This window comes from Hippocampus guttulatus, chromosome 14 (assembly GCF_054856545.1).
Source record: "Hippocampus guttulatus isolate MCC_2025c chromosome 14, RoL_Hgut_1.0, whole genome shotgun sequence".
Taxonomy (NCBI): domain Eukaryota; kingdom Metazoa; phylum Chordata; class Actinopteri; order Syngnathiformes; family Syngnathidae; genus Hippocampus; species Hippocampus guttulatus.
The window spans coordinates 623,984-637,767 of record NC_141274.1 but is presented as its reverse complement, the minus strand read 5'-3'; the positions used below and the strand labels follow the sequence as shown (position 1 = coordinate 637,767).

The window sequence follows — 13,784 nt, the reverse complement described above, 5'->3', positions numbered from 1 at the left end:
TCAAAGAGGCTTAACAAATAAGACAAATACTTCATTTTAAATGAGATTTTGAGAAAGCCGCTCCTGGTTGGTTTCGGGAATACGTTTCGCATCTAAAGTGTGGGAGTATACGTTTTGAGGAAAAGAAACACAACCGTTATGTTATGGAAAATGCGGCGGGTGTACTGTCCGTGCGTCAATTTGGAAGTGACTGGAAAAACAGCATCACTCCCATAAATAATCATAAAATCCTTACTTCACCCGCTATGCTTTTCCTAACCTTGAATTTCAATGTTTTATGATCATGATTCATGATGTCATTGCCTGGCCTAGGTTCCTGCTCAAAACCATAAAAACGGGCTGTCATTGTAGAACTGTGTTGTAATCTCCCCTCTTGTGCTATTAAAAACATATTTTGACTTTTTTTTTTTCCTTTTTTTTTTGCCGGCGTCATTGTCACACCGGACTTTCCGTTGGACTTTCTCACTCGTCATCGAAGCAACGAGGCTCAACTCATGCAGCTGCCTGGACCGCTTTAATGCTTATTTTCTGCCTCAACAACCGCGAGCGCGTCCAAACACAAAACACGCCCCCCCTGCCCCCCACCCCACAATCCCCGAAACCCTCCTTGCAGATAAGCAGACAGCTTATCGCGATTGCAGTTGCTGCTGTCAGGTCCAAAAAAAAGTCTTCATCTCCTGAGCCATCATCAAGCGAACAGTTGATGTGAAATGTACCGAGAAAAAAAAAAATCATCAGCACATGTTCATCCTTCAAATGATCCCACCTGAGGAATCTCTGTTAACTTCCTTCTTTCCATTTCAATTGGCAGTCAAATCAAAGAATGAAAGATGGACAAAATTGTTGGATTATTATTATTCCTATGAGTAGTAGTATATTCATACATTCACTCATTCATTTCCCGTTCCGCTATCCTCACTAGGGTCGCGGGGGGTAGTAGTAGATATCTAACAAAAATAGTTTGGAATAACAGTTTTTCTTTTTTAAATTGGGCTGAGATCAAAAATATAACATTGATAAAGATGCTATAGGACTCATTTATTGGTCGTGTTTACGTGTCCCAGGACTTGGTAGCGAGCGTTTGCATTTCTGCATTAGCTACAATCAGTCCAGACCGTGCCCACAATCCATCGAATGATGCATGAGCCATATGACGTCAAGGCCTAATGCGTATCAAGCGTTATTGGAAGCGGCTTCATGCATTCCATCCGACACGGAAGATGTGCTCGGCTGCGGTTTGTCTATGTTTTCTTCTCGCTTGTCTCATTTGCACCCTACTCTACCAACTCCCCGGGCCACCTCTACCAACCGATACATGCACACAATTCATTGCGTATTCTTGCACGACGGTTGAAACAAGAACGCAGGTGAATGCGGTGTTTTTGAAATGTTATGAAGCGCTGTGACTGCCAGTCCACATGCAGTCTTCCGCGTGTCCACAAAAATGAATGAGTAGAAATCAATGTGACCACACAGACAAACACCCGTGAATGCATATCTTCCACGCATGAAGTCGATGAGCACTTCAAAAGAGTTTGATCTTGATATAATATACCTGATGCATCATTTGACAGAGGTGCTTATGGTCGAGACCAAAGATACGGCACGCGGGCCGGAACCGGCCCCAAGGAGGTTCGATCAGGCCCGGATCATTTAAAAGTGAAAAAATGCATAAAAAACATGGAATGAATATTTTTGATAAGGTGCGATTCGTGGAGTATCCGCTCAGGGACGCACTGTTTTAGAAGACAACATTGTTTTGATCAGAGAAGAAGACAACAGCAGCCTCAGTCTGTCACTGAAACAGACCCAACACAGCAGACGCTATCAAGGACGTGAATTATTTCTATTTAACATTTAATAGCACTCTCCTTAGTTTGGCAGGGATTAAATTTAGATTTTATATGCACATGTGTAAATGGTTGAAAAATTCCTTTCTTTATAAATCTCATTTAATCTTAAAGTTCATAACTATATTCTTCAATACCAATTAGTTGTTAAAGTTTTGTGCCTTTCTACAATCAGTGGGATCAATTGCAATGCATAAATGTGAATGATAAAAGTAAATTGCACAATTGTCTAAGGAAATCTAAGGTGCTTCATGAAATGTTTTGTAAAAGATACGTTCATTCAATTTCAACATTTTCCTGATGTTCTTGTGCTTCTTTAGACCAAAACAAAGGAAAGACATTCTTTTGGTTATTTTTAGCAGAGTATGGTTTCATTTTAATGGTCCGGCCCACTTGACCGCGGCCGTACGCGGCCCGCAATGTGAAATGAGTCTGACGCCCCCGGTCCGGACGGATTGTGACGGCTAACAACGCTTTACTAATGCGTACGACCCAACAACCCGGGTACAGCCAATTGAATATCTTAATCCATCTCGGTCCTTTGGCCCGTTTTGCGCATTTTGTAACTTTGATTTCAGCTTGGAAGTGATGACGAAAACATTGACTTTTTTGATCTTTGTGGAATAATCAGTCGCTATTTAGTTTCGCGACTTTCGATTGTCAATTGAAAATCTCAAGAATGATGAATCGGAAATGAATACAAAGGAAGGAATAATACACCATGCGAATCACCGTTGAGAGTTTGGGCTTCAAAATGACAAATGCGTTCCCTTTCAACGATCTGCGGTTTTCTCAACAGCACTTGAATTTGGTAACCGTGTAAACATCACAGAAGACGGCACCGCATCAAATGGACTGGATGGATCTGTAAATAGCAGCTTTCTATTTTGAAATCCTGCTATCGCAATCTAGAGTGCCTGATAGCAGTCGTCCGGGAAAGGGCGGGCGCGGCTGCGGCGATTGTGGTCTTGTCTGACACCGTCTTTAGAAACAATTTCCAACAAGACGGGCCCGGAGCGGACGGATTTAAGTGTCACTGGAAACACGAGCAAAATGTCTGCCACTACTCTATGAGTGTTTGGCCACATTTCAATGCTTAAAAGGAAATGGGAGATGTCGCGTTGTAGTTTTGTGAAAAAGTAGGTGTCGTTTTTACCTCAAATCTCCTCGCTCATCTCACACCTTGCCACCGGGCGTCATTCACATGTGGCAAGCGGTCACGCATGGTGATGGCGGTGGATTCCTCACAAAAATAGGGCTCGTCTGGAAATACAGCCTCCGTGGACTGTGAAGTGTGAGGCGTCCACTGCAATCGGCCCAAAGTTGAGCAAAGCAAGGCAAGGCGGCTTTAATTATTTAGCGCATTTCATACACAAGGTAACTCAATGTGCTTCACAACAACACTGCATTTAAAGCCAAAAGAATTAAAAAAAAAAAAAACCCCAACAACTGATGATGCCATAATATGATGGGGCGATTAATGGAGGTTTTCCAAACAGAATCTAATGAAGCATACAAATTGTATCTCGTCTATACACAAACAGTGCAGCTCAATTTCGAGCAAGCAGACGTCATGGCTAGTAATAGTTGACAAAAAAAGAGAAAACTAAGAAAACACGTGCTGTTTCCGACAAAGAAAAGATTCAAGATGTTGATGTTTCATTTTAAATGTCATTGAATGTGTTGCTGTTCACATAAAACAAGCCATTTGGTTTGCATTTGGTTCTCTCGATGTGCCCAACGTCAACCAAACCAGAATTTAAAAGCAAGGTGTGTATCAAATCATTTTTGGGCATCCCGTTACACCCTTGGGCGATTTTGCATTTATGTTTTCACCCTTCGTATAGCAGCCCCCAAAAAACAAGTCGATGCGTTAGCTTCTCCTATGAGCCGTCGACCGGATAGCCGCCATATGGCCTGCGACTTGGAAACAAAAGAGGATTTGACATCGTACATGAATGCTTCTATGTTTGTTTTTTTCTTGGTTTGACAGTGAAATTGTATCTTGAAATGTTAGCCGATGTCACGGAAACGGATTGTTTTCACGTTTCGAGGTATCGCCGCACATTTGAGTTGTTGCTATGTTGTTCCCCTACAATTAAGAATTCAATCACGTTTGTCCTACTTTACAAATTCCCATTGGAAATCTCCATTGCAAAAGGGGAAAAAAATTGTACTCCCCGACCGCTCCGGATATGGGATTAGGGAGGCATTCCCGAGCCGTTGGAGGCCAAGCTTGACTCTCGGATCTCCTCTTGGGCTCCCAGTATTATTGTGAATCAAACAACATAAAAAGACAAACAATCTTCGAGTGCCCCCGCTGTGGCCGCGGCAGGGGCGCACTTATTTGACTAAAGGCTACACCCTCCTTTATCCCGGCAAAAGAGAGCGTCTCCGTCAAAGGAACAAAGGGGGGCCAGACGCAGGGTGGCTGGGCGGGTATAGCGGGGTCCATTTGCATGCAGCTGTTTGCCGTTTCCAAGACCACAAAGGCCAATCAAAGGCAGCTTAATGCGGGATGACAAGCGTCAAGCAATGCCTCTGCGATCGGTCTGTGTCGGTGCTCGGCGCTCTGTCCAACTTCCAGAAACTGTCCCACTTTTCTTTTTTTAAACATTCCACTCTTTCTTGCATATCCTTAGGCGGTTAGGCTTAAAAGGTCGGCCGTGACTCCACCCGAGATGAACTTCGAGATGGCTGCGCGTTCCAGTCCGCATTGGCCGAATGGCAATATTTCGACGTTCATTTTCTTCCCATTTCACCTTCGGGGGTTGGAAACGCCCCGCAACGCTTGCGGGATGCTTCTGTTGCGCCCATCTGAGCTGCCGAGCCATTTCCAATTTCAAAGGTGTTGATGGAAAACAAAATATGTATGTATTAGGAGGAGGGATTTTCAGATGGGAATTATTGTCTGTCGTCTGAAGAAGTAAGGAGGCGAGAAATCCCTGAATGCAACATATTGAGGAGCGTTCCCGGGCCTGGCTTGGCTCTCTGTCGAGCTCAATGGAAGGCTTAGCGGGCAGGTCAGAGGGAGGAATCTGAAAAGCTACTTTGCGCACAGTCACTCACTGACCAGAATGCCTGATAAGGCTTCACGTCAACAGGGCCGCGAATAGGGATCACGGCCAATTATAGGCGAGGCAAAGTGGTTGTCATGGAGATGAACAAAATGTTCTGTGTAAAGTGATATTCGATTCCTCACTGATTGTTTAAATTCATGCTAATCTGGCCTACAGATACGGATTCACGACCACTTTATTTTCAATTTTCCACCTCTTCGCAAAGGGATTATGCTATGGATGTTTTCCCCTCGCGGTCATCTTGATAGCATCACAGCTTGTGACCTTTTGTCAGCTGCCGTCATCCAGGATCTCCATAGTTGAGGTCTCAAACAAAACGCCGGATGAAAAGATGTTCATACGTCACTGCGATGCAGGAATTTTGCACGCGTCGCCTTTTTTAAAGTCTCGGCGAACTGGAACACAGACAACCGGGAACCTGTGAGAACTTCACTTAACCATTACTTCCACAACTGGAATGACTGCAGAGATGTCAAATTCCTTTCCAAGTCCTATTTTCAGACGAAAGCCAAAAGGACTACACGCGTTTTTAACTCAACATTTGCGCCAAAACATTTATCGCTCTGGATGTCTGTGCTGCAAAATTTCATGAAATTTAGTTGCGTGTGTGTGTGTGTGTGTTGTGGACTATTGAATTCACCTGACTGACTGTTTCTGTGTTTCTGTTTTGGGTAACAAATAGCCTTGGCAGTTAACTATTGAGCGTCCACGGTAGAACAATAGCTTCTATGAACCGAGATAATTACAGTTAGGAAATGGAGCGTGTATGGAGCGCACCCAGGACATGAATTAGGACAGTGCTGGCTACTAAGTTAAGGCACATAATTAGGGCTATGAGTATTATTCTGTGACTGAATGGCAACAGGTGGATGGAGACTCAGACTGTGCACAAATGTTTGGTGACTTGTAGAGAGGAGCGAATTGGTTGAAAAAAAAAACAAACGCCGAATCAGAATTTTTGAATCCAAGTCAGAATTGGTCAGAGTGAACCAACGCTAACCGTGCGTAGCCTTGTGTCATATCATCCTTTGCTTACAGGGAACCACAGAACTTGTGAAGGTTGCTCCAGTATGTATGTGGAAACTGCACGGCCTGTATGAAAGCACACTACGTTCAAATGAGCATTAAGTTAAATTTGTTAAGCCGGGGGGGTGTCAAACTCATTTTGGGCACGGGACACATTTTAGTTGCCGTTTCACTTGGAGGGCCGTTATGACTGAAACCGTCTAAAGAAGTCAAGAATAACTGTTGATTTAACTGTTGTTTGTGTTGCTATCATGAGGGGTTTGGTCACAAGAAAATGCTTCGAATATATCTCTTATTTATTACATATGAAAATGTAAAATTTTGGTAGACATTTTAGAAAAGATCATGGAGGTTGACATGTGGGAACTGCTTTGGCGGGCCACATAAAATGATGTGGCGGGCCAGATCTGGCCCCCGGGCCTTGGGTTTGACACCTGTGTGTTAAGCTGTCTGTCGATTATGCCCAGCCAGGCAGTATACCAATGTCTTTTTTTACTCGCTGTTGGCCTCTCACGCCATCCGAAAGGAAAAAAAAAAAAGCAGTTTAGCTTTGCACTAGCTAGCAGCTGGTACGATGCATGCGGATGGAATTAAAATTGGTCCAAAAGAACATCCTGGGTTCTGCCGTTGGCCACTATACGGTGAGGGATCCTGGAGTTTCGAGTAAAGTACAGTCATACCTCGCTTTTCGACGATAATTCGTTCCGGAAGGCTGTTGGAAAACCGAAACAACGCTCTTTAAAAAAAAAAAAAAAAAAAAAATCTTTATTGAAGACGTCTGCTCACAATAGAACGCTACACGAGGAAGCGTCACTTCCTCGTCTACCCAAGGAAGCGTCACTTCCTCGTGTAAGGAAAGCGGGAGGAGTCAAGTGGCGCATTCAAGTGTGCTCAGTTTGGTCGAGAACCGATTTTCGGTCGTAATCCGTAATTCCTCTATTTGAAGAAATGTGCTAAATAAGAGCTTACCAGGCAAAGATTTGCATGTCGAAAGAAAATCTTGTACAGTTTTTGGCTAATAATTGCACCTTGAAAATGAAAAAATGAGATCAGTTAAAAACTTGAGCATCCGTGCAGGATATTGTGATGCCAAATCAGTCACTACTCGTTCAAGTGCAGGTCAACAACAAAGTCGTTAATGAAACGGAGATGAGGGAGGATCAATTTGTCCTTTAGATGGGTAGAGTACCCTCCCCCGTAATTGATGCGGCATTAGCTTCTGACCAGAATGATCCACGCGGGTGAAGAGGGAAAAGGGCCGCTCAGCTAATCGATAGCCAGGGCTCCGTTGAAGACATTGTTGCCAACTTGCCTTAGTTGCTTTGATGGATGTGTCGAATCGGGAATGGTCAGCCCCAAGAAAAGAGGTCAGTAAAGCAAATGACGTCGGTTCCCTCGTGCCACACATCCCCTTTCGAATTTTAGTACCCAGTGAAATGCATTCCTTCCTTGGCCGCTGCGATAAACCCGTCAGTCCCTCCGTGAGGAATGGCAGGCGTGGCGATCATTAGTTTTGGCGGTTAAGCCGCTGACTCCACTCTGTGTTTTATCAGCCGCCATCCCGCACGGGTTCTGCGGACGCTGCGGGTAATCGCGGTTGTTATTGGGATAGATGGACTGACCCCGTAGCTCCCCGCGTACTGTTCGGCTCTACGACATCTCCTAATGAGGTGATAAACGGCGGAGCTAAGCGAGAATCCACTCGCATCGACACGCATCATGTTATTTTTAAAGAAGGAGCCATCGGCCCAGTGCTTGGGAGCGATGATTTGTTGCTCGTCTTTGGTTAGTGGTCTATTCCAATTTCACCCGAAATTGGCGTTTAAAGGAAAATGAATGCTCTATTGTGGAAAAATGTGGCCAAATGGCAAAAAGCAAAGTCATTATCGAAACCGTCTCCACGAACACATTAAAGAGAAGTCATCATCTTTGCTCGCACCCAAGGAACTCATTTGCAACATCGTGACAAGAAGTGGCGGGTGGGTGCTGCTGATTTTAAATTCAAATGGCTTCGGCCAACTGCAGTGGTACCTTGACTTCTGAGTGTCCCAAATGATGTTTTATACTTGCAGTTGCGTTTCTCGTTTGTCAAGTTTGTTTTTCAGCCGGTAGGTGCGGAGGAGGGTCGGTCTCGCGCATTTCGTCTCCTAAATTCAGGTTTGCAAACCACTGCAATGACTAGCAGATCCCTATAGATGGTGCCGATTCATCGCTTAGGACTTGTGATCAGGACAACTTTTGAGTACAAGATACACTCGGGGATGAATCTCGGCCTATTATATCAATGATGAGGGATCCAAATGACCACAGGTTGGAAGTTAGACAAGTCGACTGTAGACACCTCACGCCTGGACGGCCATCCATCCATCATCTTATCCGCTGATCCTCATGAGAGTCGCGGGCATTCTTAACCTTGTTAGCGGTACCGAACCCACCCAGTTCAAATGCACATTCGCCGAACCCTTCGTGACTGAAAAATAAAAATATATTTTGGACAAATCCAAGACATAAAAAACACATTTATTAAAAACAGAAAGAAGTCAACGCAATTAGTATCAGTATAAAGTGTGCTTTTTTTTTAATTGTGCACAAAATGAACCAGCCGGTCATGGCCAAGCGGGCGTGTCATGACTAATTGTCATGTTGAGTCAGGTGTGTCTTAACCTCCACGGCAGAGGCTCCGTCGGACCCCCGAGACTGATTCACCGAACACCTAGCATTCGATCGAACCCAGGTTAAGAACCGCTGATTTACAGCGTTCAATTAACCTGCCATGTACTGTATGTTTTTGGAATATGGGAGAAAAACCGGAGTACCTGGAGAAAACTCACGTAGGAAAGGGCAAACTCCACGCGGGAAGGCCGGGGCCGGATTCAAACCCATTACATCTGCATTGGGAGGCAGACGAGCTAACCAGTCGTCCACTATGCTGCCATGCGGGGACAGTGTATATATACAGTAATCCCTCGTTTATCGCGGTTAACGAAAATCCGCGATGTAGCCACCCCCCCTCCCCCCTCCATATAGGTACATGTACATAATATTTATAAAGCCAGATTTAATGGTATACATGCATGTAGAAGTACATTTTTGAAGTAATTAACACGACCTAATGCTGTATACTAATAGATTTAAACATGTATAAGTTAGGTTAGTTCATGAAGAACAAAATACAGTAAACACTTTTTTTTAAACGTCCGCAAACAGTCCGCGAGAAGCCGCGAAAGTCAGCAAAACGACAGCGAGTCACATAGAGCAACATACACTATACAGTACTGTACTACATGTATATGGAAAAAGAAATAAAAACATTTTTTTCTCCGCGATGCACTGAAGCCGCGATAAACGAACCGCGAAATAGCGAGGAATCACTGTACGCACAGTTCTTGGCTGGTATCTTCACTATTTTCTCACTTTTTAGTCAGAAACCAGCAGTAAAATATAAGCCATATTATTCTGCTGCTTCCTAAATGGAAAAGATGAGAAACGGAATGCCTCCTCTTTCCTTTGGTATTTTTGACTGCTTTTACTCTCCCAGAACATAGTATTCCGTGATCGACAAATGACTCAAAATGCTCCCAAACAGCTGGCAAGATGGGGGAAATTAGCTTTGAAAATGGCTGGCAGTTAAGCACACCATCTTCGCATAATGTAAGATCATCTTCAACACTCTGTGACCCTCGTGAGGAGGTAGCGGCTCAGATAATGGATGAATCTTTCACACTGCGCACATGTAGCCGCGCATTCAAGAAAGAAACTGTTTGCGTGACTCTGTGGGTGCTGCTGTCTTGGTTAGCAACAGAGTCAGCAAATGGATTCAGCAGTTAACGCTGCCAAGCGAGACGTTCCCTAATGAGGTGATGAGCAGCAGACCGAAGTAGAATCTACTCGCCTTCATGTTATTTTCAAGAAATGCCGGCTTCCTTCCATTACGATCTTCCGCAGTCCTCTTTGTCGTCTCTCCAGATTTTACGGTATATTTTCCACCGTGAATTTTTTTGCGTACGTATGTTTTTGTGACGGAGACGGGCCGAATTACGTCTGGCCTTTTCGAGAGGAATTTCAAGTTGGAGTCACTTGGAAACTTTGAGCGTTTCAAGCAACGCTAATTGCGTCGGGCTGCCGCTGTCAAAAGCGTGAGGGTAATTAGAGTGAGGGGGCAAAATGAACCCGGGGTGGTAAGTGTTGCAGCGTGACAAAGCTCGGGTTGGCCAATGGGGCTGTGCAAAAGGTAGCAGACTGAAGGAAGGGCTAATTAGGAGCGAGAAAATACCGACGCCGGCTGCCCCCTCGGGGGCCCACAATTGCAGCAAACGGCGGCGATTATTGACAGTTCATGCAGCTCTTTCTGCTTGCGCTCCGTAAATGGAACACATTTACATGTTCTACTTAGACTCTACCTAATTGTTTTTTTCTTCTTCTTAGAATTGCAGACAACTGCATGTTTAAAAAAAAAAAAACTTTGGATCACTTCAACCCCAGATGAGATTTGCTATTCCCTTTTTTTTTCCTCACGTCTTTTCTTCTCTCCCTCCATAGGCCAGTTTCTCTTTGTGAAATGCCGTTTTATTATTCAGACAAGAGAATACTTTGTAATAGCCTATTTCACTCTAATGTCCTGGAAGGAGGGTCATTTTTGCAATGAAAAACCTCATTTTCTCCGTCGCTTAGTGCACTTATTTGGCCACACTCGCATCCTTTGCTTTTTCACGTATGGATGTTTTCGATGTGTGGACTCCATGTTCATCTGACAACGCTGTTTAAAAAACAAACAAACAAACAAACAAACAAAATGATGATTTTATTCTGCTCTGGTCTTTTCTCATCTTGCAAACAAAAACAAAACAAACCCTCACGCTTGAAGTCCCAGTTTAGCTCTCTGAAGGGTTGCCATCTTGATGCACTTCTATTTAGTCCACATTTTATGAAGTTACCGTTTGCCTCCAGCGACTTCGATTCTGTTTCTGCCCACAAATCAAGTGTTCTTTCTATTTGCCTCCGATGACCTAATTGTCGCGGGTAAGCACCGGACGCCTGCCGCCGATTTATTTCATCTCTCTTTCTAACCGCATGGGTTGAGGTTTGCGCTGAAGCCAAGGTTGTAAAAAAATGTTTGTTTTTACGTTTCCTCTCAGGGTTCAGCCGCGCCGCCCTGCCCTTCGGCCTCGTCCGGCGTGAGCTCTCGTGCGAGGGCTACGCCATCGACCTACGCTGCCCCGGCAGTGATGTCATCATGATCGAGACTGCCAACTACGGGCGGACCGACGACAAGATCTGCGACGCCGACCCGTTCCAGATGGAGAACGTCAACTGCTACCTCCCTGACGCCTACAAGATTATATCACAAAGGTGCGTGTGTGTGGGCGAAGTGTGACATGAAAAACATGCAATTGTTTCTTTTTTTTCCTCCCTCTATATCGCGGACGTTTTCAATCCACATACCACAACGCATTTCTTTCTTCCATCAACGAGTTGGATCATAACAGGATACTTTGGATTTTTAACTTATCTGTCTTGTCCATGCCATGTTTTTTTTAAGAATAATTGACATTGAAATTCTTTCACACAGAGATCCTGCAAAAAAGCCATATGAAGGCCGGAACAAAAGATCCGAAGTTTTAGCCTTTAACATGAAACCCCAAAAAGTTCTTTCCTGTTCTCAGTGCATGAAGCAAGGTTGGCAAAGGCGCACTTGACCTCTCGTAAATCCAACAACGGGGATTCTGAGCCCCACAAATGTTCATTTGGATGAAAGGATATGAGAAGGTTCCTTAAGTGGCAGAATTCTGATGTGTCATGGTGGCCTAAAAAGAAACAAAAAAACCCCCACGTGGTATTTGAGACCTTGAGATGAGAATCAGGCCTCTTCCAAATGTGGCTGAAAATCTGATACGTAACGTAATACAAACGCAGCGTAGACAAAAGCAGATTGGACGCGCCCCATCAAGGTGAGCTTGATGTCATCAAATTACACTGATTGGTGAAGTAAACTCACTCGCATCCGGCCGAACAACACAAATAAACACGTTACAAAAAACACATTGTAAATCAAAACTACAACAACAGCTTAGACTATTACATTTCGTCTAAATGTATGACATCAGAAGCACATCCATCCTTAAATAAACAAAATAATTGTAGACCGCTGCCAGTAGAGTCATGTGTTTATTTACACCAGCCAGCCCAATTAATTTTCAAATTTTTTTGTATTACAGTGAAAGCTTCCAGACCTGCCCGCAATCGGTGAAATCTGCGATAAAGCGAGACCACACGCTAAAATACCCCAAAAAAACCCCATTCAACTTATTATAACACACTCTTTTGACTCTTACTCAGTGAGCATCTGTTCTCTCTCTCTTGCTTGCAGAGTTCACCGAAGAGGAGGCCTGCTTTGTTCTAGCAGTTTATCACTCGCAGTCGAAGTTGACTGTAAAACTCCAGCATTGAAAATTTAAACAGCACAAAGCGAAATTCTGCTAGCTTAATGCTAACATAAATGTGACATTGAAGTTGACTGTAAAACTCCAACATTATAGATTTAAACACCAAAACGTTTAACCAAAGCGAAATTCTGCTAGCTTAATGCTAACATAAATGTGACATTGAAGTTGACTGTAAAACTCCAACATTATAGATTTAAACACCAAAACGTTTAACCAAAGCGAAATTCTGCTAGCTTAATGCTAACATAAATGTGACGGCATAACAAAAATTGACATCTGCGTTATGTAATTCTTTTTAACACGCACATAGCAGCAACGCCTACAAAAATTCTCAAAGGCACGTGCTCTCGATGCTCCGAGGGAACATTGAAGATTAAAATGGCAAAATGTGATACCATATTGGAAAAAAGGGGTTTCCGCTGGTTCTTGCGCTTCATCACAATTGCATCTCTGTCTGTCGAACTTGTTGCTGAACCACGTGGCACTCTAAATTCAGATTTCACTTTGTAAACTGTCAGTATTAATAAAAGTGAGCTCTTAAAAATGTGCAAGGTAGCGGGGAACATCGTATTGTTTAATTTCATGTCGTTGTTGGTTCATGCGTCAACGTCCGTTCGTCAGTGCAAACGCTGCCATATCAGTTACGCGTCACTTGAAATGTGCACGGAAATAGACAGTCGGCGATGAACATTCCATCGGAATCGGTCACTTGAACCCCGTAGTGTGGTTCCAGCTTTCGATATCCATTCACAACCATATTAGCAGTTTATGAAGATCACATTCAAATTCTTTCCCCACCAAATCTGATGGGATGAATTCTAGACAGGCAGGAATTGACGTCCCTTTGCAGCATGCTGCTGTCGCCGTCTGAGTTATTAAAATTAGTGCAACTCCCACAGACTGTGACTCAGCCAAAAGCCTCCTAATTCAAGCATCTGGGGCGGCGGGCTTGCTTTGTTCAAACACTTGTACCGCATTGAAGTGGCTGCGCCTCAGGTAGCAGGCATTGCTCATCACGGGGCCTTTCATCCCGCTTAGCCTCTCACAGGAGGCCGCCTCGCTGTCAAGCGGTGGCCGTGGCGGCGACACTTCACTGCGCTCGCCCCCCAAGAGGTGTGTATATTTTTAAAGGCCAGTGGATGAACTATTCATAAATAGTAAGCGGCAAAGTTCAGCTTGCACGCACCGAGCACTGTCCTCTTCAGCTCGCCTCTCGCTATCTCCCACCTTTATTCATGATGCTGCGCCATCGCCTGGGAATAGAAGCCAGCCCCGCCGTTTTCACCCTGTCCTTCTAAATTTACATCCCGAGTCCCCGCTTCTGACGGCGGCTGCGCACCCACCCCCTCCCCGTACCTCGGGTCGGCCGCGGCCGGTCATGCCAC

General features: G+C 44.4%; 1 protein-coding gene across 7 annotated transcripts in view; it reads left to right on the top strand.

Annotated features, from left to right (window-relative positions):
* The window catches only part of adgrl2b.1 (adhesion G protein-coupled receptor L2b, tandem duplicate 1), a 130,177-nt gene that overhangs the window by 41,844 nt on the left and 74,549 nt on the right, over window positions 1-13,784 (top strand). For all 7 annotated transcript variants that reach the window (XM_086128535.1, XM_086128536.1, XM_086128534.1 and 4 more), the window contains exon 3: window positions 11,092-11,305. In XM_086128535.1, coding sequence (XP_085984661.1) covers window positions 11,092-11,305 — 214 coding nt within the window. The remainder of the gene's footprint in view (window positions 1-11,091; window positions 11,306-13,784) is intronic.